Source organism: Xiphophorus couchianus, chromosome 9 (genome assembly GCF_001444195.1).
Source record: "Xiphophorus couchianus chromosome 9, X_couchianus-1.0, whole genome shotgun sequence".
NCBI lineage: Eukaryota > Metazoa > Chordata > Actinopteri > Cyprinodontiformes > Poeciliidae > Xiphophorus > Xiphophorus couchianus.
In genome coordinates this window covers 22,052,551-22,077,436 of record NC_040236.1, presented here as the reverse complement: position 1 = coordinate 22,077,436, position 24,886 = coordinate 22,052,551, and the positions used below count along the sequence as shown (strand labels likewise).

Sequence of the window (24,886 nt, the reverse complement as noted above, 5' to 3'; positions counted from 1 at the left end):
TGGCGCCGCAGCAGGTTGGAAACTGTGATGCTGCCCCCAGCAGGCGAGACGGTGCTACTGATTCTTTTAAACAGACTATTTTAAGAAATATCCATTCCAGGCAGACGTAATGTTGTTTTTATTAGATTTTCTGTCCACGAGAAAAGGTGAACAAGAGCTTTATTCCTCCTTTTTTTGGCAAAGCAATCACTGAGAGTAAACAGAATGTATGCAGAACTTGGAGTTCGGTGGATTTTCCAGGGGCACATTGACAGGATGGGAGGGAGCTGGAATCAACCTGCCAATTGTTAAATTGCCAATTGCTAAATGTCAAGTACAGTGCAGGAATCAGATGAAACTGTCATTGCTCAACTGGCAATAGGGGACTCCAATTGAACAAAATACTTTAAAAAATAGGCTAACTTTGAAAAGGGTTATGTTTATATAATAAACAACTGAGCAATTTAAATTTACTTTAACTCACTGTCAAGTCATTTGGTTCACTTCTCTTTGCACTATTGCTTTAATTCAGCCATATTGGAAGGATTTCGAGCATGAAAAGTCATGCGATGTCATTCAGAGTTAGGGTAGGCCTTTCAGAAGGACACTCCAACACTTTCATTCTGTATTTGTTTTCAGAAGCGGACTTCTTGGTGTGTTTTCAGTTATTTTCTTGTCGCATTTACCCAAGAACTTATGTCAAGTACTAATGGCCAGACATTCTCTTTCAGGATTGATTGTCTGAAATGCAATGTTAGTTTTATCAAATGTAGGTGGGACATCCTCCAAAATGTTTGGTGTTTGGTTACTTTAGTCTTGGGATCTTCAAGAATTTTCTGGGGGAAATGTGAAATGGGCCGTGTTCTTACTGCTCAGCAGTGATTTACGCCTCCAAGCTCTTCTATAGACAACATTTTTGCCCTTTGTTTCTTATTGTTGAATCATGGGTTCTTTGTGACATCCTTCATTAGTTGAAATAAAGGAAATCCCACCTCTTGTTGTATTTCTAACTGGGAACTGCAAAATCTGCCAAAAAGAAATTGCCTCTAGCCTTTGTGAAGAAGTTGTGATATTAAACTGTGTTTAAACAATTTCTGTTCTTTTTATGGCCAGACATTTAAACAATTAGGTCTTTGAAATTAAACAGAAACTGTATGTAGCCTAAATCACCTGAATTTCTGTACTCTTCCTCATAGTCTTGATTATGTGAAGCGGCCGTCTTTACTTTAGGAACAGCGGTCCAGCGGAAACGTCATCATCACCTTTTAGCAACCTGTAACACCTCCTTTGGTCATTTCTGAGCGAGTTTACTTTATTTCATATTTTTATTCAATTTTAATTAAATTGAAAACATCGAATTGTCAAGTGTAAGAAAATATATTCTTCTACCAAAAACTGTCTTTTTTACAGGCAAGGTTTGGTATTGCTTTAGTGTGTGTATAGCTTCGGTTTCACTGAAGCCACTAGATGGCGGTGTTGCAGTCTTTTAATCAGCCCAGTTCTGGATCGCACAGGAGTCGGATTAGCGTGACGTTGAAAATGATTTATGTACAGTTAGCAGTTTCAAATACTGCTAACTGTACATAACCTTAACCCTAACCCTTTTAATGAAGATAAAAGCAATCATGTAAATGTTTTACTTTTCAGTTCTTATTCAAAATTGGAGCTGCACTTTAAAAAATAACCGTATTTTTGTTTTAATGTTTGTGAATTTATCATGAAAGCTGTTATTTCTGCTACCTCTGCCTCTCATTTCTGAGTTTAGACAGCTTTTGTCAGGACATGACAGGAGCCTAAAAACTCAATATGTGCCCACGGCCGTCTGTTCTCAAACAGAGAGCAGCTCTGGTCCATTTTCAATGTCAGGTGAGTTTGTTATGGTTCTTCACATTATATAACCCAGGTAAAGTTCTCAGTTATCTGGTTACATGTGTAAAGTGTGGAGCACAATAAAACCTTGTTGCTTTAAAGGTAAAAAGGGGAAAAATCATAAAGAATATATGATATCCATCTGTCCGTCTGTCCATCCATTCATCCATTTTCTAACACCCTTGTCCCCAGCGGGTTCAGGAGGGGTACAATATATGATATCAGATATCTGATATTACACATTCTGATACCTGATATCTGATATTATCGCTGTTTTTTCCTCTCTCTATGTGTTAACTTTTCTCTGTGCTCCCAGAGTTTCTTTATTATTAGTTATTAGCTTTATGTTTATTACTAGTTTATTATTAAATGGATGGATGGATTCTATTTACTCAATCAGGTGGTTGTACAGATTTTATTTATTGGTATTCAAGTAAAGAGAAGTTTATGCATATGGAAACTACATTTCAAAAGATGTAGAAGCCATGTTTTATTCCATTTAATTTATCATAAATTCCCAATGAAACTGCAGCAACATGACATAATGCAAAAAAAAAAATAAAATAAAAAATCAGGTTTACAGGGTAAGAATCTTGTCGAAGTGAATTATTAATGACTATTATTTCATAAAGGTTTTGAATACTTTTTATTATCAATTACTTTTATTATTTACTCTTATTGATTACTTTTATTATTTGAGTTTATTGATTACCTTACTATTGATTGCTTTATTACTTTACTCATTTTATTACTCATTTTATTCCTTATTCATTTTTATTGTATATCTAAATGCATTAAAGGTCACAGTTTCTGACACCAACTGTAGTTTATGTCGGGATCTGTTCCTTATCTGTGTTTATTTTGAGTTTCTGTCTCTCTGAGTCTCTGTGTTGTCCTGTCTCCCCTTGATTGTTTCCAGGTGTTTCTTGTCTCCTTGATTACCCTCTGTGTATTTAACCCCACCTGTGTTCTTTGTTCCTTGTCGGGTCCTCGTCGTGTTTGTCCAGTACCTGTTGTCACTACCTGCGAGCTTCTGCATCCACTCCTTTGTGCTGCCTGGACTTTGTATGTTTTTGGCTTTCTGGACTTGTTTTCATTATTAAACCTTATTATTTATCTTACCCTGGGTCTGCTGCCTCTGCCTCACCACCCAAATCATGACAGTTTAAGTGTGACAAATTGTCTGCCTTCCTGAGGTTGTTTTAACAGGAACTTCCTGACCACAGCTGAGCTCGCTCGAAGGCCGACTGTTAATTGGGGCCCCTGAGCTGCACCGGTGCAAGACTTGTGAGTTGAACAAAGGGACAATAGATAGGTTTTTTTCCCACTTAACTGTCTAAGAATAAAACTGTTGATTCTGCAGTAAAAGACGTACAACAGAGGTCAATTAAGATAAAGGTCTCGCATGCAGAGGGGTTTGTGGTTAAGGTGTCAAAGCTTCGAGACTGCAGATGTTCCAACGGTGACCTGTTTGTCACCTATGCCCTATTTGTCAGAAACTGTTTGTACTTCTTGTTTTTTTTTCTTTCTTTGTGTGGGTAAGGAACTCAGCCATTGGCTACGTGTTTGAGTCTGTATAAGAGGAGGCCCCTGAGCGACGGACTCAGAGAGACTCCTTTGACACTCATGTAGTGGTCCAACTTTGATGACCACTGTGTGTTAAATGATCTTTCTCCAATTGCAATTGTTTTAATAAACTTGTACTTTTATTCTGATATCTGCCTCCTAGATTGATGTTGCTTTAACAATCTTTTTGTAGGTGTTTGCATGTTGTGTTCATAAAGCCTACGATTTCTGTTAATTTTATAAATTTGTCTTTCTGCGTATGCAGAGTCAGATAGCTTCTGGGTCCAACTAGCAATGATGTACATTTTCTTTATGAATTTCTCAGTTTAGCATTCACAAAATCTATTAACAGATGAACATCTTCTTCCTTGTTTTGCCTTTAAATTGATTTGAATCGACGTCTGCATCTAATTTGCCAAACATTTAATGAGCCTTTAAAGTCATTCAACTGTGATTTGAATGTTGGATAATCTCATGTAGTCTTCTGGTGTTTTAGCATCTAGTTTGCATGTAGGAGAGCCCTTCGACTTTCGGTTTGACCTTAACTCACTCCCATCTTTGACATAACAGATGACTGTAATCTTCAGGAAGTTTTGAAGACATCCAGCATGTCTCGTAAGCCTGCCTGCCCAGACTAGTCCTCCTCCCTAAGATTCATGTTGCTAAATGGAGACAATGTGGGAAAAGCAATCCTCTTATGGGCCTGAGAGTCTAGATTTGTGTGTTTGATGTCTCCGCTCAGAGGCACTGTGACCGGAGTACATTTTCAAACCTCGATATATTAGGTTTGAACATATCAAACTCAAAAGAGCAGCTCAGATTTTTCGAGGCGGATTATGTCACTCCCATCGTAAAGTAAAAGAAATTCCACCTCCTCATATTGGTCTACTATCAGTTTCAACCTGGAATAACGAGGCATTCACTGGAAGTAGGAAGTCAAATTGCTTCGCTGTTAACATCCAGTTCTCATCAGTCGCACATAAACTTAAAAATTAAAACAATTTAAAACTTTAGCACAGCATTGGTGTGCTGTCAGATGTTCTTTTCAAGATGAAGTTAGTCATAAATCAATACTAATTTAGATATTAGTTCATGTAAACCTGTAAAATCTTAAGAGATTATCGAAATGGATTATTAATGACTATTATTTCATAAAGGGTTTGAATACTTTTATTATTGATTAATTTTATTATTTTACTCATGTATATTATATATATCCAGTGCATTAAAAGTCACAGCTTGCCGTGATACTAACTGCAGTTTCTGTGTGGCAAACTGTTTGCCTATTGGAGGCTGCTGCAACAGGAAATGCCTGACCACAATTGAGCTCACTGAAAGGGCCAAAGGTTACTCTGGGGCCCCTGACCTACACCGGTGGAAACTTGTAAGTTGAACCAAAGGACAATAGATGGGTTTTCCACCCAACTGCCTTAGAGATTAAACTGTCGATTTTGCAGTAACGTATGTACACCGGAGGTCAGTTGAGATAAAGCTCTTTAATGCAGAGGTTTTTGTGGCTAAGGTGTCAAAGCCTCAAGGCTGCAGGTATTCCAACTGTGACCTATTTATCAGAAACTGCCTGTACTTCTTGTTTTTTTTCTTTTCTTGTATGTTTAAGGAACTCAGCCATAGGCTGTGTGTTCCAATCTGTATAAAAGGAAGAGAACTCAGAGACTCCTTTGACACTCGTGTGTGTTCACTCTTGATGCTCACTGTGTGATTTTCTCCGATTGCAATTGCTGTAATAAACTTGTACTTTTGCTCTGATATCTGCCTCCTAGATTGATGTTGCTTGAACAAGATACTCAGTGAAATGACAGGAAAACTGCAACTTTTTACACCCAGTCAAAAAGGATAAATGCAACAGATAAACTACTAGTCTCACATTATAAAGCATGAACTTTAGTTTTTGAGCTGCATAATCTAACCATCTGAGTTAAACACATGTCTGGGATGTGCTTAAAGTTTTTTGGGTTTTTTTGTACTTTTTTTTCTCTCCAGTTTGTTGATTACTGCTTTGAGTTTTCCCTTCAGGATTTGCAGGCCTTCTTTAAGCTTTTGTGTGTCAATTTTGGATCAAATGGTCTGCAGAGACACGTCCCACAGGCAAGAGGGGAGGATATGTCTTGTTGGATGTTGTTAAATCAACTGGAAACACTCTGCAGAAAAGATACAACCTTGCGTTTTGGTCAAAGCGATGCATGTTTCATTTAGACTTTAGGAATTTCTGTGGGCTTGAGGATACTGAAGCTTTATCTGTTAAGCAGGAATGGAGTTTTTAGTGTTTCATTTCTTCCTGTTGTAAAACAAGTGTGCTGCATGTGTGTCTATCCCCCACACCCTCACACACCCCTTGCTCCCAAATCAATACTTTTTTGGATAAATCTTTTGCTGCAATAGCAGCTACAAGAGGTATTTTTCTTTTAATGAAAAGTTTTGTTGCTAGCTGAAAGCTTATGAGTGTCTTGAACTTCTTGTTTATGTTTTATCTTTATTCTATTATTACAACCTAAGCTTTTCATTGTAGATTCTTTTCAATTATCAAATTATCAATTACATAAACTCCCAAATTAACCAATTAAAGTTTGTAGCTCCACTACAAACTGCAAAGTTTCAAGAGTGTCTTGAAAAAAGACGCTATGAAAAAAAATACATGGAGGTGTGCAGCAGTAGACAGGTTATCCCGAAGAGACGTGGTTTGCCCCGTTTGCCACAGGGAGCCCTGGGCTCTGAGTGTGGGAGACACAGATACCGGAACTCCATAATTATTGACAGGTTTGATGCGGCCTGCGAGTGGAAAGTATGGGCAAATTGGAGTATCGGCTGTTTACCCGCAGGCCCGCCACTGTAATGGAAAGATTTAAAGCAGAGGCCACAACAGCCACCCACTGAAAAAAACTACTAGCTGTAACTCAGTGTCTCCCAGCATCTCCTTTTTTTAACTCTGCCAGCCACACAGTAAAGAGCTTACCGAGGATTCTCTTATTTAAAGACTCAAGCGAAAGCTCTGCTGTTTTATTTTTGGCTTATCCAGGAATAACGCAACAACAACACAGACGAAAAGCGCCCAGAGGCTCCGTAGTGGCAACCAGTAGACGTTACCTTCCCCCTGTGGGACGTTCGTGTGTGGCGGGACTGTCAGAGACTTTAGTGGGTCAGCTGAGCGTGGTCTTTGCTTTCTGCATCACTGAGCTGGGATCTCATTTGAATCTGTCCTGCTGGGTTTGCTGAGCCAAGAGGCTGCCTGTGCCTGTGTGTGCACACACAGCAGTGATCATGTCCCTCAGACTGCTGCCCGCTATTGTGATGGAAAACGACGAGGACGATGATGGGAACTTCACCAATTGGATGAGTAGCTACTGGGGTCACGGAACGGACCGCGGACACTCCAGAGAGAGAAAACGCAGTTTCAGGCGGCCTTCGAAAACAAACCTCGATCGCAGAGCATCACTCCCCACCGTGGTAAGGACAGGAGCAACACTCGGATGCACTCAGTTCCACTTGAATTGACTTTTGCAGAGCAGCATAATGTACACAGAAAAGCAGCTTTTCATGTTTGTGCTATTTTATTACAGCAAGACGTGACTTTTATTCATGTCTGGACTGTTCCCTTCTACGTGAATGCCTGATGTTTTATGACTTGTTGTAGAAAGAAGTCCTAACCTGGAATTTACCTTGATAAAAATTTGTACTGCATGTGTAAGAAATACTCAAGGCCGTATTTACAAGGATGTGGGCCCCTGGGCTGGAAGCTGTTTTGGTGCCCGATGTACCAGAGAAAAAATGGCCATTAGCTCAACATGTTGTTCCAAAAAGGAATTATCATAACCAATACTTGAGTATTGTTTACTTTAATAAAACAATCCCCAAATATTTGTACAACTCACCTGATATGGACCAATGACTCTTAGATAAAGGACAATGTCTGCAAAACATGCGTTCGTAAAAAAAAAAACACTTTTAAAAAAGCTTAAAAATCTGTGGGAGTCCCCTATGAACTGAAGCCCTGGGCTACTGCCACTGGCAACCCTTTCTAAGGTCTGGCTCTGCATATAGTAGGTATTAATGCATCTTTGTGGAACTCTGGGCCCTGTTAAAGATAGTGAAGGGAGCTGAGAGGGTCTTTAGAATCTAGGATGTGTTTGTTCCACATCTGACTGCTAAACCGATCTCTTATTTTATTATTATTATTTATAGTTTTTGCTAAATTGATTTCTGCTGAAACCTGGTTTTTGTTGTCTCCTGGTATTCAGACGTCAAATTTTAAGATCCCAGTTGTAGGAACAGTAAGAACGCCCTCTGCAGTCTACAATTCAAGATGGCTGTGTGCATTCAGTAGATAATGTAGCAAACGTTGCTGATATTAAGATAAAACTGATGATTTGTTGCTCATTCAGTAGCACATAGAATATATTGTATATATATATATATATATATATATATCCTCCTGAGACCCAGAAAAAAAAAGTTTTTGAATTTTTTTTTTTTCACTACATGACTCTTTGGAGTGAAAAAACATCACTACAATTGAAAAAGTTTCAAAACATGTTCTTATTTATTTATTACAGTATGTCCTTTGGAGAGGACATCGGGACTCTCTTGTGGCAAATATGAACACATTTTGAGGCCCAGGATGTCCTCTCTAAGGACCAACAGGATTTAACACAGTGGCATGTATGGTTTCAGAGTTATGAACAAAAAAACCTATGTGCTCCACAGAGGACAAAAATGTATTGCTATATATATACTGCTCAAAAAAATAAAGGGAACACTTTAAGTGTTAAACACCTGTTTAAGTGTTCCCTTTATTTTTTTGAGCAGTGTATATATATATATATTTAAACCTGATCCTTTTAAAACTATATTATATTGCTTTGGAAAATCATAGTTAGCACCTTGTTGGTCTATATTATTAAAGTTTCATCAATGAAAGAGAAACCTTAAAAAATTTTAATGTTTACAGTTATTTAGAGATACAGGAGAAATTAATGAAATACATAGAGCTTTGTTTTGTTTTCGTGGGGGATGGTGGCTAATTCTGGATCAGACTGGATGGCGACAATGAACCGTTATGTAACCTAAAATGAGAAAAACAAAGAAGAGACGGATCGCTCATTAATGTCCTGGCTAATATTGGTTTACAGTTTTCTCTGACCTCTGACCTGCTGATTCTCATATCAACTGACTCCGATGCTTTCTGACAATTAATCAATGGAAACCCCCTCCAGCCGCTTCGTGGCTACGTGACTCGACCACTGATCAAAAAAACTGTCTGATTCGTATTGTTGTTTGATCGACTGGTCCATCTACGAATGAAACATTAAATTGATTTGATTTATTACGTTTGTGCATATGTCAATTCGGACTTGGTCAAAGGTTTTTATTATTTTTGCTTGCACGTGTGTGTGTGTGTATGTGTCGGACATTTTTCTCAACGACTCAGTCCCAGCAAGTAGACTTTGCATAAATAAATCATTTTGTTTTACCTGCCATGACAGATGAGCTTTATTGGATGAGATTTTTGTAAAACAGGGAGCTGCTGTGTGCTATCTGACAAATCCATGGCCCAAATCTGCAATGGAGCATTTAGGGAAATAGTTTTTGACATGTGTATTTCGCTCACTCATAAAAGTGGGGATTTATTTTCTTTATTGATCATTTTTAATATTTTTATTACCAAAACTAAGTCTACACAAAAGATGCTATAAAGGTGCAAAACATTGAAAAATTACATGGTTGATGAAATCATCTACGTTAAAGCATGAAATCTTGGCTCTTGTTTTTAGCTCATATTTTTGTTAGCTCATTATCCCATCCACGGGACAAATCTAGTTTTCGCCGCCAGTTAAGGGGTTAATTGAGTCAAAATTCTTAAGTACTTGTTTTGTTGCTGTGTTTGTGATTTTTGGTTTGTTTTATAAAAACAGGTCTCTCTTACAAATGAGATCTTGGATGTCAATGAGACAACCTGTATAACCTGGTTTGAAATGTTTAGATGCATGAGTGATATGACCGTCTCTCTGTCTGCTTATGAATTAGTAGGCGGCGTTTCTTTAGTCCCTTGACTGTCACCCCAAAAATGTTTGCATGTAAACCAATGGGTATATGAATTAGCCATAAACAAAGGAACGATAGCGACATGGAGTCACTTTCCACTGGATAATTGTTTTTTCATATAACACATAAATATATGTTTTAATGTATATTTTGCTTTTACTAGGGATGCATCGCCACACTGTTTTCACTTCGGATACCAATACCGATATCTGAGGTTTAGTGTTGTCTGATGACGACCCAATACAGAAAAACAGTGCTGAATTGACTTCAGACTTTTTCCTGTTTTTTTTTTAACACAGATGTAAACGTACTCAATTACAAATTTATTTGATAACTTTGCACACTTAAATACACCAATAGTTTCACAAACATGTAAAAACAGCACCACTTCAATTTGTTCAGTCGGTGAAATTAGGAGCACAACATTCAATGATAAATAAACAAACGGACAAAATTGCAATTAGCAATTTCAAATGTAAGGTAAAATAAATAGTAAAGCATGACGTCTCTCAAAGTACAAAGCATAGAAATAGACTGAATAGATCTGTCCTTATGGATCGGGTACATCGTCACAGGCGATCAATCTAGAATTATTTTCAATAACGGGACCGATACAGGTATTAATATCGGATCGGTGCATCTCTAGCTTTAACCAGTAAAAGTGATTGTGTAATATAATTCCTGAGAAGCAGCTCAGTACATTTTGTTCACTATGCTTGGAAGTAAAGCACCATTGAGCTCTGACATAACTTAGCTTTAGTCAGACAGAAAAACATCGGGGAGCCGAATTAAACGCAGAATATTCACCTTACATCACCTTAAGGAGGACTTGCCTTGCATCTCACAGTGGTCAGATTATAGCTAATGAATTAACTGGCTAAACTGAGTCCAGAGGTTAGTTATAATTAGTTGACGTTACCTAAGGACATTAGTGGCAGAGTGGTTTTCTCATTTATTGAAAACGGTCTCACTGAGGCTCTTTGTATTTTCAGCAGAAAAAAAAAGAACAAACCCCACAATGACACCCATTTTCTCTTTGTTTGTGTGATGTACAGACACAACTGGATGCAATGAAGCTGAACAAGATCCACACGGCGACCAACGCGCCCATTCCCAAAACGAGGGAAGACAAGGGGGAGGTCAGGCCTCACCAGAGGGTTCATCGCATCTCCTCGGACGAAAACCGGCCCAAGACGGCCGTCACGGAGAGCCGCATCACCCCCATCCCAGAGATCACAGAGTCCTTCCAGAAGAGGCTGTGCTTCACTGACAAGAAAACCATGTGTCTGGTTAGAACTGATGTCTATTTTATCATTTAACTTCTTGATTAGTCATTTTTGGTGAAGGCTGTCAGGATTAAGGAGCGCTTAGAGGGCATTAATGTTCTGTTACCTTAATGTGCACGCAGGATAGAAGACATGTAAGATCTGCATGATGTAACAACAACAATAAAAAGCTCCTATTAGCAGAACTTTCAGTCCTAAGTAAGGAGTTTGTGGGGAATCTAAATGTAACACTGTAACGCTAGTACAGATTTGTGACATCATTGTCCCCTCCTTGCGAAAGGAATCACTCACATGTCCCTTTGTAGTTTTGTATAATAGTATCAGAAACAAAGGAACTGCTGACCCTGACGCTGAAAATCTCGTTCCTCTTGATGTTTCATAGAGCGATAAAGACAAGATATGCCTGATTTGCCACGAAGACATGTGCAAGAACGGAGAGGGAGTTCAAGAACTTCACTGCACACACTGCTTCCACAAAGAGGTAAGAGGACGTGTTCAGGTCAGATCCACCGCATACTTCCTGTCTGTGTTCAACGTGATCCCAAGCATGCCACAGATCAGATCTCACATCTCAATCCTGCACATGCATGACGGGTCCTGGTATGAAAACAGCGATCCAGTAGCAAATGACTCTGTAGATGCATGGAGCGTCCTCACAAACCGTTGACCCCCAACTTGGCGTTTACTGAGTCTGATGTCTCCTTCTGGTGGGTGCTGAAGGAGGCCCGGCGGTTAGAGGCGAGCACGCCGCGCAGAGGCAGCGACACGGTGGCCTGTCTGTTCAGGAGGCTGACGGAGGAGAGGAGAAAGTCTGTGGATGGGTGGATTTCCTCGGCGAAGGAGCAGCACGCCCCGCGTCGACAGCTTTCCCTGCGAAGGCATCGCTGAAATCTCTTAGAAGGGCGCCATCTTTTTTTTTTATTTAGTGATTCCTTCAATGGTCAGGAATCGCTTTATTTCAGCAACGTGGCGGGTCTGAATCTGCAAATCCTGAAAATGTCTCCTGAAAGCTGACCTATGAGCTCTTTGGGTTTGGTCAGATTTTGGTGTTCCAGTTAACCTCTTCCCCCTCACAGTGAGGCACTAAATTTACAGTAGTCTAAAGGTTTGAATTTACAATTAAAAGCATTAACTTGTCAGAGAATAACTTAGTTTTTGTGACTGTATGTAAATAAGTGCGGCCATTTGAGTTTAATAATATGCAGTATTAGATGTACCAGAGGTTTTTGTTGTCTATGAGCTTAAAGAGATCCTTGCAAAAGTATTCATAGTGCTTGAACTTTACATTTTGTCAAGTTGCAGCTGCAAAATTAAATGTATTTTCTTGGGATTTTGTGTGGTTGGCCCACAAAAAGTGAAGCAGAAGGAAAACGATAGTGATTGAAGGGTTGCCCTGTATTTATGTCAATCCATCATTTCATTATCTATTAGTAGCTTCTTTGACCCCGTTTAAAGAAAACCATATTCAAGGTGATGTACAGTGATAGTTTATCGCATCCGAAAGCATTTTGCATGAAGCAAGCCTCATTTTGGTCATTTCTGACTGGAGCACCATTTTCCTTATGATTGCTGCGTTCCCTGCATGACCTGCGGCAAACTGCAAATGAGTCTTCATGGATTTCTTTTAACAATGTCTTCCTTTTTGCCACTTCTCCATGAAAGTCCAGACTGATGGTGTGTACAGTCTGTGCTGCTCTCCAGAGTTACTGTGAAATCTTTCCTTGGGTATGAATACTTCTGCAAGCTACAACACCTGGTGTAAACATTGTCTGTCAACTTACACTTTACAGTAAAGAAATGTATAAAGTAGGTAAAACATCTGCATATGTGTATATGTATATTTGAGTATGCTCAGACATCAATGTACTTTAATAGGTGACCCTGTTTATTACAATCCAAGTGTTGACCTTGAAACCAAAGTTGATATTGTGTTAAATTTCTAGTGATGCTCCCAGAAATATGATTTTTTTATTATTATTTTTTATTTAATGGGATTTACATTTATGCCTTCATTGAGGAAGATGACTCCGCTTGCTTTTCAATGACATGAACCGGATTCTCTGGGGTGGCCAGAATTTTCAAGAAGAGGCCACGGACCCCTCCGGACTCCCCTGGAGGCCACCACTGGTTATATCAGCTTTATCCATTTTTAAACACAGGAAACTGTTTTCTGAGGATCTCACAGGAAATGAACAAAACACGTGTTACTGTCGTCCTTCCCACATGGCCTTGTTGTGCATGTAGTTCCTACATGTGGGAAATGACGTGCTGCCATGAGAACATATGTGTATAAATCTCCGACTCAGTTAGCCAATAAATGTGGGTGACGTTCCCATCTGTTCTGTGGTGTGTTTCAGTGCATGGAGCAGTGGCTGTGGAAGAGACAGACATGCCCCACGTGCCGTGTCCACGTCTCCGTCATAAAGCCTCTCTACTGGTCTTCGTCCCGCACCACTGTCCCATGACGGCCCTTGCACTCGCATGTTCATCCCTGTGACCTCCCGGCCCCAGAGACCTCCAGCACTTCCCGAGTACTCCTTCCCTCTGCATGGTCACCCACTTCTAGATTGTCTTCTCGTCTCGGAGTGGCCCGGATCCCCCAGCTAGCAGGCAGACTTTGCCGCTGAGCAATGAGATCTGAGGAGCCCACGTTTCGGGAGAACCTGCGGCCAAACTGGTCGGTCTGAACTGCTCACAGCAAAACTAAAGGACACACTAAGCGAACTCAGCTACAGACAAAAGGCAGCTTATTTGTATGTATAATGTCAGCTGAAACAAACTCCTACGAAAGAGGCCAATTCACAAAGGTTTTACCTCAATTTGTCATAAAAGTGGACTCTAAAAATTGCTGGCTGGATGAAAAACAATATAATTCGGGTAATTTTGATGTCTCAGTCCTGCATATGCCAAAGAATGACTGATCCATGACTGGGCTGATTTGCCACAACAGCATACTGAGTGTGGGTTTTAATTAAAGCTGACAATATCAAACGTAAAGATTACCAAAAAGTAAGCAGAAAAAAATGTCCACAACTTGAATTGCTAAACAAACAATAAAATGAATCAACCCTGTCTGTCTCCAGCAGTCAATGGGTCTAAGAGAGGGTGAGATGGACAGCTATGCCTGGACACATAATCCCACTGTAAACTTGCACAAAATCAGAGACCGAGACTCAGGCAAATAGTGGAGAACAAATCAGATTTAATGAGAAACTGCAGATAGAGAACAGCACAGGCAGATCAAATCCGTCAGTGATCTCTGAACAAGGTTACAGAGCATGCATCTTATATACAGATGTTTGCACTAAACATGGGTTGTGGCTTTGCAAAAAGAAACAAAGGAATTTCTAGAAATTATTCAGAGGTGTGAAACTAGTTCCTGCGCATATTTTTGCATAAATGTAACCACAGTCGTATACCTCGAGATGAGCTTCCTTGTCTTGCTTGTATAGACTGTGAGACTTCTGCAGAGACAAACAACTTATTTGGTCTTAACAACGGAACCAACACCTATTAATCATCTTCACACATAGAAATCTCAGAACTGTTTGTGCAGGGAAACAAAAGTTCAACTGTCTACACATTCTTTATTTTATGACTCTTCTGGTAAGTTAAAAAGAAACAAAACATGATACTTCATTTCTAAATTAATAATGAAACAACATGGTTAATGCAATAAATGATAAAATATGATTAAACAATAAGTTTCCTTTCAAAATTCCTCCCTTTTGTTCCATAAGGAACAATACAATAGCTAAAAATTATTTGAATATAATGCATGTTCTGACAGGAGAGACAACACAATAAAGCATCATAAAATAACCTTCCCAGTTGGAGTGGTTTGCGTTATTTCAATCACAGGTTGTGTTTGGAAGTCTGCTGCTTTTGTGAGGGACAGTCCTCTGATAGTTTAAGCAAAGGTAAAGAAGGTATAATAAAAATAGAAAATAAAAGGTATTATTTACAGGTGTTCTATGTATGGGGGTGGTCATTTGGGGCGCTCCGGTACAAACCTAACACCTTCTCCCCAGAGGTTCTGGAGCTGGACATAAGTTTCAACCAGGATTTGCTGGACCCTGGGGTTTTTGAAAACATTTATGATACAAGGTAGCTACAGGTGGTGAGTCTTATGGACATGGTGGTGCCTTCAACATAGTTCATTTCAACCTGCTGATGTAGTAGAATCGTGGTGGGGGTACTGTCATAGGCGGTGCTGGAGGCTCGAGTTGGAGTATGATGATGGCCGGGATGAGGAGGTCCAGCATCCCAATGGTTCCTCCCAGGGCCGGCACCTTCAGCACGTTTGGCGTCATGCTGCCCCTGTTAGACGTTGGGTCTACAGAGTGGGCCGAAACCGTGGGTAGCTCAGGTTACCTGAGGTGCTTGTTGAGTTCCTGGATTGAAGTTTGGTTGAATCCTCGTCCTCTTCCTTGATTTCTTTGATGTGAGCAGAACCGAGCCCAGTGTCCTCTCTGTCCACAGTTGTAACAGGCGTCGCGGGAGCTGTATGTGTAAGGGCCTTGGTGTTGAGGTGGGCCTGCAGGATAGCCACGTTGTTGGTGGTTGGGCCAAACCTGGTAAACCTGGTAGTCTGGTGACTGCTTGGAGAAAGGCTAACTGAGCGTCTTCCATCATCTTTTCTTATTTCTTTTGCGCTTTTTCTTCTTTGTCGATGAATTCCTCGTATGCATAGGTGGCGTGGTTTATCATCTCAATAATGCGGGGTTCGCTTTTCCAGCCAATGTAGGACTGCTTTGCAGCCTCTCTTATTGGTTCTATTAGCCCATCTAAGAAGCGATGGCACAGAAAACCTTCAAATGGAGTGCTGCGTGGTGAGTTACGCCAGCCTGCTTCTTCCTGTAGTCCGGAGTGAATTTAAAAAACTTCAAACAGGCGTTGGAAATAATCATATGGGGTCTCGTTGGCTTTTTGCACACACTGTTTGACGATATAATACTGATGTTGAATGGGTAAGATTTCTTTGATTTTGTTCAGGAGTGCAGTCACTGCAGCAGCGTAGGCGGCATTGTCTTGGTCATCGTAGTTTGGGTGGACTAGGCGGTCTGTGACATCGAACAGGTCACCTAGTTCTGCGGTGACAGTGATGCCATACACGTACATAAAAATTATTTTCAGTTCTTGGAATGAGGGTCTTATGGTCTGGACCAGAGTCAGGAGGGCAGCTGCGATGGCGACGCCACCTCGTTCCACAGGTGGTAAGTGTTGTTTAGAAATATGGATGAGGACATCTAGGGGCAAGACAGAGCAGACCAGTTGGGGTCCATTGGGTCTTGTCTCCATAATAGGAAAGTTGTGCAGGTGGCCCTCTCAGCAACCTTGATGGTGGTATGGATGGTCAGGAGCAGGTGGGTATCCCTCGCAGGACCTACTGTCTGACAGTTTTCAGCTGATCTGTAAGTGAGATGCAATAGTTAAGCATTTTGTCATCACATGTGATTGTATCTGGTCCTGGTGTCTGCAGGGGTCCCAACCTTAGGTTAGGTGGTCCTGCAAAGAAAATTTTCAAAAGGACTGAGGTTATGTTTCTGGCGGCGCATGTACATGAGTGCTAGTGGTAATGCCTGGACCCATTTTGAGAACAAGTCTACTCTTACTAGGCAATATTTTTTGTTTTCTGCTGGGCTTCATTTGATGAAATCCATCATAATGTGTTGAAATGGCGTTGTGACTACAGGGTGCGCTCCCTTAGTGTGTAATTTGATCCCTTTTGACACGTGTTCAGCGCAGACTACACAGCTACAGGGCCGTGCTGAGACCTTTGGAGGGGCAGGGGCTCAAATTTAAAAAAAAGGGACACATTGAACAAAAACTCCGTACAACAACATAGCAACAACCCATATTAATCAAGAATCTAATTGGATCCTACTATATCATTGCCATCATGCAGGAAAATGCAAAGCAAATCTAGTCTATATTTTCCCCAACGGGTATAAAGTTTCTGTTTCTGCTGCTGACAGTCCTGGACGGCTGAGCTGATCTGAGACTGTAGCTGTTAAACAGATCAGAGGAGAGAAGGTCAAAGGTTATGAAGCAATGAAATAAGCAAAATTGCTGCCATTTTACTAATTAAGCCCTAATAATATCTATTTAACCTCTAGAACAACCTGGCTGCAGACTGATTTATAGATCCAAAAGCTCAACGGGGTTAACTCTATATAATAGTTTGATGTTAAACCTCTGAGATCTAGAATTATAAGGCTGAAATATCAAGGCAAAGAAAACTCATTAGCTGCTGGTAGGGGCCATTCAGGGGCCTCCAGACATTCAGGGGCCCCTAGAAATGGTTTAATTGTAACACAGACCATAGATCTAAACCTGCAGCATCATTTATAGAGAATAACAATGTTATTACATTTTATTTCATACATTCAGCTGAGAAAAATAAATAGTACATTTAGGATTTAATTAGGACGTTTACTTTGTAAAAGTTTAAAGAATCATCTTGATAGTTCGATTGTTGTGTTACCATGGCTACAATATATCTTTGTGTTTGAATTGGGTTTGTTCACAAATACATCACAGCAAATAACCAATAATCAGTGATTGATTTTAAACTCGGCCAATAAACCTGGTCTCCCTCTCACAGATTCACCTTATCGATATTTAAACATGTTAGTGATGCTGAGGTTCTTAGTAGGACGGGTTCCGGAGTGAGGGGGGTTCTGTCTAAGGCCCCATATTACCTTGGGCCGGCCCTGGAGGAATAGCTGCTGCGATGCGCATCTCTGGAATCTACCTGGAATCTACCTGGAATCCCCCGGTGGCCCCTGTCAGTCAGCTAATGCCTTGGAGACATTTTGATTCATTTCATTGTGGCATGTTTGGCTTTTTGCTGCGGTTCTAATTATTGCTACGATATTTTCTCTGATGTTTATTTTGTGACTCTAAATGCTCTGAATCTTCCTTTAACACTTGAGGTTCTGCAGTAACTTCTATTTACAGCCCAGAACCTCCAGCCCAGATCCCGTCAGCAGCGGCTTTAACCCGCCTGGTAGAAACGTGAAGGAGAAGCAGAGCGAACAGTCAGCAGGTGGTACCGGGTGGTACCGGGTGGTACCGGGTGGTACCGGGTGGTACCGGGGCTTTGAGCTGCGTTGCGACTCGCGGTGACAGTCGGTACCGTGTCTTATATCAGGATGTCTGATATAAAGACAGACATTCTTTCTATCTGTCGGTGGACCGACTCAAGCTGCCTGTAGTGAACCGGGCCTTTAGCAGAATGATCAAGTTAAAGTCAGAAGTTTCTCTGCAGCCGAAACATTTCTGAGTTTAGAGACGAGGCGGGTTTTGTCTCGCTATTGCAAGGACAATTATGCAAATATAAATAGAAACAGATTTTCTAACGTCAACGTCAGACTTACGTTTTTATTCACAAACCAGAGTATGAAAAAATATTCTTGCCCATAATTTGATAGTTGGAGGACACAGATCCGCCCCCCTCCTCCTCACCATGGACCCGGAGTCTGAACAACATGGAGGCTCTGAGAGCCTCCATGTTGTTATTACACTGAGGGCAGCCAGACTAGTTTATTTTTACTAAATTATTATATTTAGCTAAATATTATTGCTGAGGGGCACAAGCAGGCCTTCTGACATAGAGATTAAAACTAATCTCTATGTCAGGTTCCACTCCCGGACCCGACGACATTTGCCGCATGTCTTCCCCCTCTCCTTCCCTGTTTCCTGTCAGCCCACTGTCATTTAAGGGACACTAGAGCCCACAAAAGACCCCCTGGAGGGGTAAAAAAAAAAAAAAAACCAAAACAAAACAAAAAATTTTTTTGAAAAAAACCCCCAACAAAACAAAACAACAACAAAACTCAAAAAGGGCACTAGGGGCATCAAGGATAAAAAGGGCAGGGGCTCAAGCCCCCTTCGCCCTCTGCACGTGCCTGCACAGCTACCACAGTATTGTTCTGCTGATTTAAAAAAACTGACGGTAAACGACTCGGTCTATTTCTCTTAGCATACCTCCATTTGACATCTGAAAAAAAATGTTTAGGGAGACAAGGGTTACCGGTCGGTCCAACCCATACCTTGTTGATGAGCGCAGCTCCGGAAGTTTTCCAGGCAGTTTTCTCGGCCGGGGTAGCGAATTTTTGGAGATCGGTCAAGGAAAAGTTAGAGTCAGGTTTCTGTGCAGAGAGCTAAGCGGAGGTGCTGCAAGGTTGTGCGGCTGCCTGCTTTACTGCTTCGTGGGTTGCCGCGTTTCCTGTTGAAATTGGGCCAGTTGACAGGATGTGGGCTTGGCATTGAGTTATTGCAGCACGAGAAGGGAGTGTCACAGCATCTAGAAGTTGAGAAACGAATTTGTGATTTAAAATATTTGTGCCATTTCTTCGTTTCCAGAGGGCACCAAAATTGTGGACACCGAAAGCCTAACGAGAATCGGGTGTATATGCAACCAATTGACAAGTACCAATTCACAAGCTTGTGCAGAGAAACAATGGCCTGAGCCCTTTTTCAGTAATTTGTGTTTTTTGCATTAAGAGTTGTTCTTTTAAACTCCTAATTTCCTCGGGGTCAAAAGACCCATTTTTTTGGAAACCCAAATGTATCATGCCTCTGTGGCAAATACTGGACCACTGTGTTTCCATGTAATCTTTGCACGTGTTCGACCTCCAGAACCACATGCAAAGATTGACAATACATTTCCTTTCGCGCCACCTAGTGGTGCTTTAGAGGAGCCTGTGGACCTAGTGTGCATGTTTTAGGTCTGTGGAAGAAAGAACCTATAAATGCACAGGGAGAACGTGTAATAACCACACACACATATAAACAACTATTATTACTGTTTATATTGAGTTTACTACCAGTTGTTTGCTCAAAATAATAACTACAGCTAGCGCTAGTTAGTGTTTATCACCTAGCTGGTAAGCTGGTTCAGAGCTTATATATCTTGTAAGAACTAAAGTCAATAATACAAATAAGTGACATTAACATCAGCGTTATTTTATCATTTTATCCTTTGGAAGAGGTTCAGATCAGTTTGTTGTTCATTTCAACATGGCGGTCTGTGAAGAATAATGAGGCTCTTTCTAGTCTTTTCTATACGCACTTTTGCCAACTCCTCAGTAAGGAACTGGCTGTTCTGAAAGTTGTTACAATTTGTTACATAATGGCCGAAGTGGGAGAGATAAATAACATCACCAAAGTGACAACAGGGGAACATAAAACTCCCTAAATATGAAACGTTTAGTCATGTTAAGTTATTTAGTTTAGCTTTCTGTGGTCTGGTTTCATTTTGTAGTCTATGGTCCAACCAACAGGAAATTAGAGCAAGACAGTCATTTTTAAAATCGTTTGACTGCACAGGGATCAGCCAATGGCAGCTTTTGACCTGCCTGATAGAACAAAATTGACAAACGTTTTTTTAAACCAATTGTTAATTAAAACTGCCCAACTTCTGTTTTAAAAAGACAAGCCCACAATTCAGGTTAAAGGAAAAGCCCAGCAGTTTTTAGAGAGTACTGCCACTGCTATCATTAAGGTGACATGTTTCAGATACTGACTTTGCGTCGACATAAATAACCATAAATAATCGTATGTTTCTATCTGCTTTCTGCTGTAAATAATGTGAGTTTAAGCTTCTTTTATGGAGCTCTCTCACTTCAGCCACACCTTTAGAGTCGCACTGATCTCAGATCAGATGTGGGCCATGGTCGGTTAGATTTCTGTCTTTATGCTAAGCTAAGTTTAACGTTCGCTGCCCACTTCTCTACATTTAACACACACACATGAAATCTGTTATTCTCATCTAACTCACAACAGAAAGATTTTGCTAAGCTGGGCCTTTAAATCTGACATTGAGTAAATTGCATATTCAGATAATACCATAATTGACTTATGTCTTAAAGTTTCAGATAAAAAGGAAACAAGTTTACATACACTCATGATTTATTTGAATTTTTTTCCTTTTTTAAGATGAAAATATACAGCAACCAACCTCAGAATAAAAATAAAACAAGAGCTCTCCATTTAAGTCGATTTATTTCTGGATTTTTGTTGATTTTATTATTAATTTGCCAGCACAAGCATCTACACACGCCTCATAAATATTTTTGCTCAATGTTCATTGCAAGTTGTGCATTTTTAACAGATGTTATGACAACACTTTGTTTTATTTCAATCAATCAAAGAAGCAATCAATCAATTTGATCTATAATGCACCTTCATGTTGGAGGCAGCTCGTTGGGCACACTTGATGGACTGTCCAGCTTCACAGTCTGCAGGTTCAAATGCCAGAGTTGTGAAGTAAAGTGAAACTGGTGGGATACTCCCTTTTTATTCCCTCTTTGTAAGAGGGCTGGTGAATATTAAAAGCGATGTACTTTCTTTCATCTCTTCTTCATTTCTGGTTTCTGCCGGGAGTCTCAACGGTCTTTTTTTTCTCTGCTTGACCCTGGATTAAAATACAAATCAGAAGGCAGTCTGTGTTAATCTTGATTTGCTTATTAATTGAAACAGTGTCTCATATAAAAATAAGATTAATTTATCTATTTCCTTAACACAGCCATCAGCAAGTTTTTGGCATATATAAATGGGTTCTACAATAGAGTTTGTAGAGCCCATTTGAAGTAGTTTGGTTTTCTGGCCTGGCTCTGAATTTTAAGCACAATAAAAAAATTTTAAAAACTTCTTACAAAAGTTGGAGGTCACTCAATTTTTGTTTTTATTATCCATTCCAAAAAACATTTTCAAATATCTGCAAATGTCTGGCTGTTCAATTAAGACGATGTTGAAGGGTTAAGAGAGGAGCGATGTTGTGACGACTTCCTGGATGCTGAGTTTCAGAAAGGGCAGGAGTTTCTTTTTATAACAACTGAATGTAACATAGTTTGATTGTGCTATAAAATGGCACCATGTGAATGGAAAATGCATAACACTGGCCCTTTAATAGTCCAAACAACAAATATGCCTTCATATGGATTAATACACACAAAGGAAACTGTTTTGGCACTAGCTAACATCTTCTTTTGGCAGAAGCTAAAATCTACAGCTTAGCCCATGTACGCTCTTGGAGGTACAGCCACTCTTCCATTGGCTACTCTGCAAATGCGAACCAATAGCAAGTCGAGTAGCACTTGCATGCCTAGATATGTCAGCCTCCCAAGCTGCATTTTCTTTAGAATACCTCACATTTGCTCAATGCAACTTTTTCTCAAATAATTTTAGTTACGTTCCACAGAGAAATCCACAATTAGGTGAATCCTTGGCCACTAAACTACAACTAGGCTGGGGCGAACTGTAAAATGTGCCTCAGTGTGAACAAAATTCCTGACCAGAACTTCACATTTAAAGGTTAAATGCATGTAAACTGCTCCCACATAGGTTTAACATCTCTTTTCCGATCAGCACCACCTTTCTTTCTTTGTGACTGTCTGTCTGTTCTCACCGTACCTAACTTGCACAGGCTTGTCGCGGGTCAGGATAGTTTCTGAGATTGAACTAATCAACAATGGCCATCTCCAACATAGTTGGAGATGGCTTTACACTTAAAGCCTAGCCCGCTATCATCTCTAAGCTTTTAACAACCACTGCTACTCTGTGTGCCCTGCACTGCCAAATGAGGCGTTTACAGGGTGTGCAACGAGCATAAACTTCTCCATCTGTCTGCACCGTATTTTAGCACATAAACATGCAATTATACTCAAAGCATTTTTATTTTTAGCTCCTAAAAGCTCTCCGTGTCTTAAAAACCAAAAAGTATATTTTCATTCATATATAATCTTAAAAAGGTTTCTTAACATGGAAACAGCTAGAAATTATTTTTGACTGAACTATCAATGTATCATGAAGCAGTGTGACTAGATAACCTGGCGCTTTCATTTCATGTGTTTCATCACTGAGAGCAATCCTCATCAAGAAGCATTCAGGGTCACCAGAGTTCAATAACAAGATCATAGCCACATTGGTACAACTTTACAATAATCATAACGGAGGGTAAAGATGCAGCCAGATTACTGGCATGTTACCTGTGTGACATGTCAACCTAACACTGTCTTGCTTTTACCAGAGGTGATAAAGACACATCTTCACATGAAACATCCGTGAAAGGTCTAATGCGAGGAAAACTGCACAGAGCAAAAAATCGATTAGTTGGTTTAATCGTAACTAATCGATTTATTAAATAATTGTCAACTAATTCAGTCATCAGTTAATAGTCAACTGCAGTATGCAAACTCACAAAAAGGCAGTTTGCTGAAAGAACAACAAAGTCAGAGCAGTAACTAACCCAAAACTGTACAAAAAATAATTTAAGATTTAAGACAAAAAAATTACAATAAATATGCCCTAAATAAAAATTTTATTGCATTTTACGCAATAAAATGCTTAATTTCTGATCTGAAAAATGTGCTTATTTGCGTCTTGTATTTTTAATATTGTATAAAAAAGGTTTACGTGGTGAAATGAAAAATCTACCAATTTTATTACCCGATTAATCGATTAATCGTCAGAATAATCGATTACTAAAATAATTGCTGCAGCCCAAGTTTAATGATTCAAACATTAAACAATGTAACAATGGCAGCATTCGTCTCGACATTCTGTTTTTTTCAGAACTTGCGTTGACTTTTTCTTCCTGTATGTTTGCCAAAAAAATAAGGCGGTGACCTGGCCTTGCGAGGTGGTGGTTTTGTTTCTCTTCAACAGCAATAATCTAGCTGCTCATCGTATTTACTAAATGCCTTGAATCATATAGTCCTGACGCAGCCCTTATAAAATAAAATGCTTTCACAGTTGCTAAAATTCTATAATAGCGCAGACATGAACGAGCTTCTCAAGCCAGACGGTTTGACTTGGCGATTAAAGCACAAACAAACAGAAGGTGCTGCAAATCTTATGAAAAATACTGCCTCTTCGTTCACATGTTTCAGCAATGCAGTAGCTACGTGCTAACAGTGAAAGTACTGAAAGTTTCCTACAAGTTTGTTCTCACAAGTCTGCCTTTAAAATAAAATCTGCTGCTGCTGAGTTGCGACAAATAATAAAGTGGTCTCTCTACGATGTGCTCAAACTCCTGGTATAAAGAGAAATTGGAGTGAAGCAATAACTTGGTGTCCTCGAATGGCTTTGTTTTTACAGTCCTAATTTTGCATGGGCTCAACAGGTGCGTCAGCACATTTGTATGGCTGCTGGCATCTATTTGGTTTGGACACACAAAGGCCAGGGTGAGTGAAAAATGTCTTTCTCCAGAGGACGATCAGTCGGGAGGAGCATGTAAAAACCGAAAGCCAGAACAGAGGTTTAAGAGATTTTATGACGCTGTTGTTGTATATTTGTGTTACGTGTTTCACATCGAATCATGTTATCGTCTTATTTTACATTTAATAGCTCAAGTTAATTTGAAGGCATGCTAGTTGGGCCTTTTGGACTACATGAAAAACACAATACATACTTTAAATACAGACACTGAAGATCAGATGATGCAAAATTGAGCAACTGAATAAAACACACAGACATTCCTAAACAGGAAAATATGGGATTGCTTATAATTCACCCAGGAAAAGCCGTAAGGAAAAACTTTGTTGGTACTTTAAAATTCCCAATGCATGTTCCAGAAATCTGGATGAAATTAAATGTACATACTTCATCATCATGTTTATACAATATAATTAACATGTTAATTATTTTATATTCATGCTATGACGTTATAGTGCTCAAAAACGTGTTATTTTTGTGACAGCAAATGTTATGAACCTTTCACAGTCACTGAGAAAAACATTTTTAAAAATGTAAAAGTTTTCTGTTTTGTCCAATATGATGTACATGTAGGCGTATTGCTGTTGCGCCAGTGGTTTGCTGAAAGAGCTGGGATAGTTATGGAGAACTTCCTAGTTACTTGAATACCTCCACAATAATACTCCTTGTTCAGAGGAGGTTTTTGAAGAGAAGTGTAGTCAGGGATGAACGCTCATGTCCTCAGTGAAAGGTGACGTCCTGCTCCTCCTCCTCCAGCTGCAGTGGACGTGCCGGGGCTCTGGTTCCGGTTCGTCCTGCCCTCCCTCGCGCCACGGAAAGTAACGGTTTCCTGTGAGAAGAGACGGACCGGGAACGAGCGCCAGCGGGCGGAGAGAAAGTGCACACGTGGACACCGCTGACCGACG

The 24,886-nt window shown here is 40.0% G+C and overlaps 1 protein-coding gene and 2 long non-coding RNA genes across 5 annotated transcripts; 1 reads left to right on the top strand and 2 right to left on the bottom strand.

Moving 5' to 3' along the window:
- Positions 1 to 6,354: 6,354 nt before the first annotated feature.
- Positions 6,355 to 14,583, top strand: lnp1 (leukemia NUP98 fusion partner 1). Of its 3 annotated transcripts, XR_003596958.1 has the most exons (5): positions 6,355 to 6,876; positions 10,527 to 10,760; positions 11,140 to 11,238; positions 11,478 to 12,482; positions 13,115 to 13,206. XR_003596958.1 is itself a non-coding variant. In XM_028028882.1 (4 exons), exons 1-4 carry the CDS (start codon positions 6,691 to 6,693, stop codon positions 11,643 to 11,645), a joined length of 687 nt encoding a protein of 228 aa, XP_027884683.1. In that variant the 5' UTR covers positions 6,355 to 6,690; the 3' UTR covers positions 11,646 to 13,245. The 3 variants fall into 3 exon arrangements, 2 of the variants coding, with proteins under 2 accessions (XP_027884683.1, XP_027884684.1); XM_028028882.1 differs by having other exon boundaries at positions 11,478 to 13,245; XM_028028883.1 differs by lacking the exon at positions 11,478 to 12,482 and having other exon boundaries at positions 6,356 to 6,876; positions 13,115 to 14,583.
- Positions 13,940 to 19,028, bottom strand: LOC114151576 (uncharacterized). Its single transcript, XR_003596959.1, has 2 exons — positions 18,815 to 19,028; positions 13,940 to 16,169 (listed from the first exon to the last, which is right to left on the bottom strand). It is a non-coding gene; the product is annotated as an uncharacterized LOC114151576 (long non-coding RNA).
- Positions 19,029 to 20,759: 1,731 nt separating this feature from the next.
- LOC114151563 (uncharacterized) lies at positions 20,760 to 24,834 on the bottom strand. Its single transcript, XR_003596957.1, has 2 exons — positions 24,630 to 24,834; positions 20,760 to 21,180 (listed from the first exon to the last, which is right to left on the bottom strand). It is a non-coding gene; the product is annotated as an uncharacterized LOC114151563 (long non-coding RNA).
- Positions 24,835 to 24,886: the final 52 nt, after the last annotated feature.